At 30.3% G+C, this 6,000-nt stretch overlaps 1 protein-coding gene across 2 annotated transcripts in view; it reads right to left on the bottom strand.

The window, feature by feature from the left end:
- Positions 1 to 265: 265 nt before the first annotated feature.
- LOC132732219 (uncharacterized) overlaps positions 266 to 6,000 on the bottom strand; it is a 28,624-nt gene continuing 22,889 nt past the window's right edge. For both annotated transcript variants that reach the window (XM_060718611.1, XM_060718612.1), the window contains exons 6-8: positions 5,600 to 5,728; positions 3,653 to 3,853; positions 266 to 2,301 (exon numbers count right to left, since the gene is read on the bottom strand). In XM_060718611.1, coding sequence (XP_060574594.1) covers positions 2,291 to 2,301; positions 3,653 to 3,853; positions 5,600 to 5,728 — 341 coding nt within the window. In that variant the 3' untranslated portion in view covers positions 266 to 2,290. The remainder of the gene's footprint in view (positions 2,302 to 3,652; positions 3,854 to 5,599; positions 5,729 to 6,000) is intronic.

The following is a 6,000-nucleotide window of genomic DNA, read 5'->3' as shown; positions in this document are numbered from 1 at the left end:
TAATGAGTATAAAATTAGCTGCGTTTATGGTATGACTATGTTTAAGATACTGACTTTATCTGTGACATTCAGATTTTTATTCAGGATCGATCATTTATTGTTGATATTTGGAAAGGGTTTAAAAGTACTCCTTAAACAAGATTTGAGGTGATATTTATGGAGTCTTTAAGTTGCAAACAATCTTTTTAAAAATTGCATCAACATCAATGTCAGTCTCTGGGCATTGGTAAAGTAAAGAAACAGAAAGGAAAAATAAATCAAACACTTTATAGAAACAAAACTGATTTAATACATGTGCATGTAGAGATTGATTAGCACCAGTATTTACACGACTTTATAGCCAATCAAAATTCTCACATGCAATTTAAACAAGTTTTCGGCATAAAAATGCAATAACAATATATAAACATAAAGTAATACATATAACATTACATGAGAAAAATATTATGACCCTGACTTTAAAGGCCAATTATGCCCCAGAAATGCTTTTATTTTCAGTTTTCAAAATCTTTTCTATTTTTCATGTCCTGTCATAGTTTTCAAAAAGGTTACTAATTTGCCAAATACATAAACAATATTTTGCATCTGTTGCATTTCTGGCAATTAGTAAAAATACATTTTTTTGGTATTTTAAAATGGAAGTCAAAATACTAATTTGTTTTCATTTTGCTTCTTTTACATGTATGACAGAGAATTTAACATCCAGTGCTACTTTCTTCAGGAGAAAGGCATCTAAAATGTTCTAAAACCATTATTAAAAGTGTTAAAAATTCATGTTTTGCATTGTCAATAAAGGATAAAAAAAATCATTTCTGAGGCATAATGAGCCTTTAAAATAAATAATGGTTATCTCAAGGTACTAGTATATTGTCAATTAAGTTTGATATTTCTTGAATTTGACAAAGATTTGTCAAATGACTATAATTGAGAACTCGTTTGTCGAGTTTCCTTTTGATATATACTAAATCTGATATTGAATTGTCGGCTAAATTTCAATAAAATATTCATTTGAAAAGTGATATCACTGTTTTGTATACTTAAGAATGATACAAAAGACACATTTGTAACGTTTATGTATTCATATCTGCAAAAAAATACAATGTATTAATAACTTGATAATTAAGAAGAAATAAGTTTCATTTCCTCAGCAATTCACGTTTATTTACATATGGTAATTTTTTGCATAATTGACACAAAATGTGTTGTCGTGAAGTTTATATTGTCTTCAAACAATGCATGAAATTTATTATCTTTTTTTTCAATTCTATCAAAGAAATCTTTACAAAACATCACTGCGCCATTATCTTTAATGCTTCGAAAAAGTATCATAATGGTAACATTGTCAAAACTTCGAAATAAAATAAATAACATTGTCATGATGATGCCATATACCGATGATTTCCTTGAATGCCACGATTCTAAATCTTTTTGTTGGCGTTTAATTAAAATGGCAACTATAAGACACCAATAGCTTGAATTGATAGACTTACAATTAAAATGAACAATATACATGAATAGTGAACAAAGTAAAGAAAATGTGGCATTTTATACATAATTCAAAGAAATAAATCTAAAAAAATCATTTGTCTCTCTTTCATTCTAAACAGGTGTACACATATTCAGGAAAAACTGTTTCCCTGTTCATTTATTTTCCTTATTCATATTAAGAATACATGACAATACGTACAATGTAATTTTCTATCAAGAAACTAAAAAACTTAAAAAGATGGATGAGATCACAATTTGTCAAATAAATAAATCAATCACACAATCCGCTGGAATTTCTCTATCCTAAAGTAATCTTAAATTGCATCCATACAAAAAAATGTTGCGATCTAATTATAACAGTAATTCATAAATATGAGCCAAATTTTAATATTTTGTAACATTTTTTATCTAAATTTATGCAAATTATGTATGTTCCATCTACATTTCATAAAATGGTTCAATAAAACAAACAATGCACACGCGTCATGTTTCAATCAACAAATCTAAATAAATCAATCTTAATATACAATGCAATGCGGTTGATTAATAAACGCTCATAATCACTTTCTACGGACCCTGATTTACATAGAGGCAACTACAGTTTATTTTGACAACTACATTTTGACCGACCCTTGCTCCAATTTATTTTTGCGCTAATGTCATTTCCCTGCAGATTTTATGCAAAACGTGAAAACATAAAACACACACGATGAGATGGGGAAATGTTAGGTAGGGTGGAGTGTGTCGTTGTAACACGTGCAAGTTAGTGGCGTATCTTGTGCAGTTTCCATAACAGTGTCATCTACCGCCGACCTAGAAAATATCATAGACATGTTGTTAATACAATGTTATAAATGTGAGGTGTTGTCAAGTATGAGGTAGATATAATAAAAGCAATGCAGAATTAAGGATGTGTACAAAATGCATTGTGATAAACATTGCAAGATATTAATGAACTTAGTTTAGAAATTTCAATATAAAATATTCTTCTTAAAAAGATAGAATATAAAGCATTAAAAGATTTTTTTCAAGATATAGCTGGGATTACATAAATATGATTAAACTTCACACAATTTTGAATAATAAAAACGTTGCTTAATGAATCAAAATACAGTTGACTCTCAATAAGTCAAAATCGCCTAATTCAAACTTCCGCGTTAGTCGAAGAATTTCTACATTTTTTACGGTTAGAGACTGTCTCAAATTAATTAAGATAATGTTTGGAAAATCTGTAAGTAAAGGTCATCATGCCATTACTGAAGGTTTTACTGTGATTCTCATATGAAAGAAAGACTGTGTAAATTGTCGATGAACCATATCAACGCAATAAATATTAATGAAATAATACATGTGAGATTATGGGTGATAGTTATGTGATACAAGAATGAATGTGCCAGCACATATTAAAAACTATTAATGCAACTTTCTCGTGCATTTAGTATAGAGAACGGTGCCATACCCGTGCAATTTCACTATTGAGATTGCGCGAAATGTATGCTGATATTAAAAAGAGTTTTCATTATCCACGTGTTTTTATTCTTCCGATTGCATTTTAATGCATTCTTCTGCATTTTTGTAATACCTGATGAAAATTTCTTTTCTAAACAAAATGTTTACAAGTAAATAATTTTACAATTTCTTAAATCCTTTAAATAACTATCAATACATATCAATATCTCTATAAAATGTCACATGAATGACATATGAGAAATAAAATAAGTGGATTTGTCGATGATAATCAGAAGATCTCATCACTTATTGACTATAAAACCCTTATTTCCTGAAAGTCAAATGTATATGTAAAGCAATGATAGTGAATGGCAATTAATGTACTGTAGTAATAGACATAGATATAAATATAACAATGTTTTATATAATTATCATAATTAATGAACGATTGTATGAATGAGGTTTAACTGAGTTCCGTTCATGCACAATATATCGTACACATGTATTGATAGATTGATACTACATGTGTGCACACTGTTTTTAGTAAATGTAAATTTTTGATAACTCGGTCAACACGATCTATATGACAACGTTCAGGTGACATTTTGATATCGTAGCTTCTTATCGATATGATCTTAATGTATGGCCCTAAATTATTGTTATCTTGATATTTAAATGAAAATAATGGTTGTCTAAATATTCGAAACCCATCCACCTTTCTTCTCTTTTGCGGCTTTTTTGTACGCAGCTTTCCGTTTCTCTTCTGCCTTTTTCCTTTGCAACTCAGCTTGGGCTTCCGGGTCAGCCATTAGCGTTTTCCGGCGTAAATACGATTCGTACCAAAAGGCAAATATAAAGAAACTCATAAATAAGGCTAATCCCATGAGTCCACCTATGAGCATAATTTCATACTTTCCTGAAATGTAGAATTAAACAAATCTATTTAGTTGGGTTTGATTGTTAAACAATGTGTGTTGCCGCATAACATAAGATCCTGAATTATTTTTATATTTCTACCAAATAGAACAACATTGGTTCAGTCTGAAAGCCACTTTTTGTCGATGTTCAATGCGCTTTCGAACACTCGGACGAAAATAAACCAAAAGTCGAAGACCATTGTTGTGATTGATCTTCAACATTTGTCATTTCATTGTATTGCTCCTTTTTTGCTAGACTTCATTATTCTATCCAAAACTTCACTTATCAATGATATTTGCACGACACAAACTTCCCTCAACAATATATAAATGAAAGTATGGTGTACCTATTGATAACCCCTCATCAATATATAAATGAAAGTATGGTGTACCGATTGATAATCCCTCAACAATATATAAATGAAAGTATGGTGTACCTAGTGACAATCCCTCAACAATATATAAATGAAAGTATGGTGTACCTTGTGGCAATTCCTCAAAAATATATAAATGAAAGTATGATGTACCTAGTGACAATCCCTCAACAATATATAAATGAAAGTATGGTGTACCTAGTTGCAATCCCTCAACAATATATAAATGAAAGTATAATGTACCTAGTGACAATCCCTCAACAATATATAAATGAAAGTATAGTGTACCTAGTGACAATCCCTCAACAATATATAAATGAAAGTATAGTGTACCTAGTGACAATCCCTCAACAATATATAAATGAAAGTATGGTGTACCTAGTGGCAATCCTTAACAATATATAAATGAAAGTATGGTGTACCTAGTGGCAATCCCTCAACAATATATAAATGAAAGTATTGTGTACCTAGTGACAATCCCTCAACAATATATAAATGAAAGTATGGTGTACCTAGTGACAATCCCTCAACAATATATAAATGAAAGTATGGTGTACCTAGTGACAATCCCTCAACAATATATAAATGAAAGTATGGTGTACCTTGTGGCAATTCCTCAAAAACATATAAATGAAAGTATGGTGTACCTAGTGACAATCTCTCAACAATATATAAATGAAAGTATGGCGTACCTTGTGGCAATCCCTCAACAATATATAAATGAAAGTATGGTGTACCTATTGATAACCCCTCATCAATATACAATAGAAAGTATGGTGTACCTTGTGATAATCCCTCATCAATATATAAATGAAAGTATGGTGTACCTAGTGACAATCCCTCAACAATATATAAATGAAAGTATGGTGTACCTAGTGACAATCCCTCAACAATATATAAATGAAAGTATGGTGTACCTAGTGACAATCCCTCAACAATATATAAATGAAAGTATGGTGTACCTATTGATAATCCCTCAACAATATATAAATGAAAGTATGGTGTACCTTGTGACAATCCCTCATCAATATATAAATGAAAGTATGGTGTACCTAGTGATAATCCCTCAACAATATATAATTGAAAGTATGGTGTACCTAGTGACAATCCCTCAACAATATATAAATGAAAGTATGGTGTACCTAGTGACAATCCCTCAACAATATATAAATGAAAGTATGGTGTACCTAGTGACAATCCCTCAAACAATATATAAATGAAAAGTAATGGTGTACCTAGTGACAATCCCTCAACAAATATAAATGAAAGTATGGTTTGTACCTAGTGACAATCCCTCATCAATATATAAATGAAAGTATGGTGTACCTAGTGACAATCCCTCAACAATATATAAATGAAAGTATGGTGTACCTAGTGACAATCCCTCACACCCTGATTCGTCACAGTCTTTGTCACAGCCACAATCGTTAAAACCGTCACATCGATACGACAACGTCATGCATACTTTGTTGGAACATTCTAACTCGAAAGATTTACATGCTAAAAAAAACAAAGAACATGACGTCAAAGATAAAATAAAGTTTATTTCTTTATGGTTTCTTTATAGTCCGGCAAGATGCTAGTGAAAATACGGACAACATGATTCACTGCAGTGATTTGTTTTTACCTTGAAAGTACAACAGTTAATTTCATCAATATTTCTCAGTATTTCATTAATAAGTATAAAGATTATTTCTTTTTAATAAATAAAGTTTCTTTCTTTATGGATAATTTCGGAACATATTCGTAACATTGCACATATTCGTAACATT

This window comes from Ruditapes philippinarum, unplaced genomic scaffold (genome assembly GCF_026571515.1).
Source record: "Ruditapes philippinarum isolate M1 unplaced genomic scaffold, ASM2657151v2 ctg4145_1_1_1_1, whole genome shotgun sequence".
Lineage (NCBI taxonomy): Eukaryota > Metazoa > Mollusca > Bivalvia > Venerida > Veneridae > Ruditapes > Ruditapes philippinarum.
This window is presented reverse-complemented; position numbering and strand designations above follow the sequence as displayed.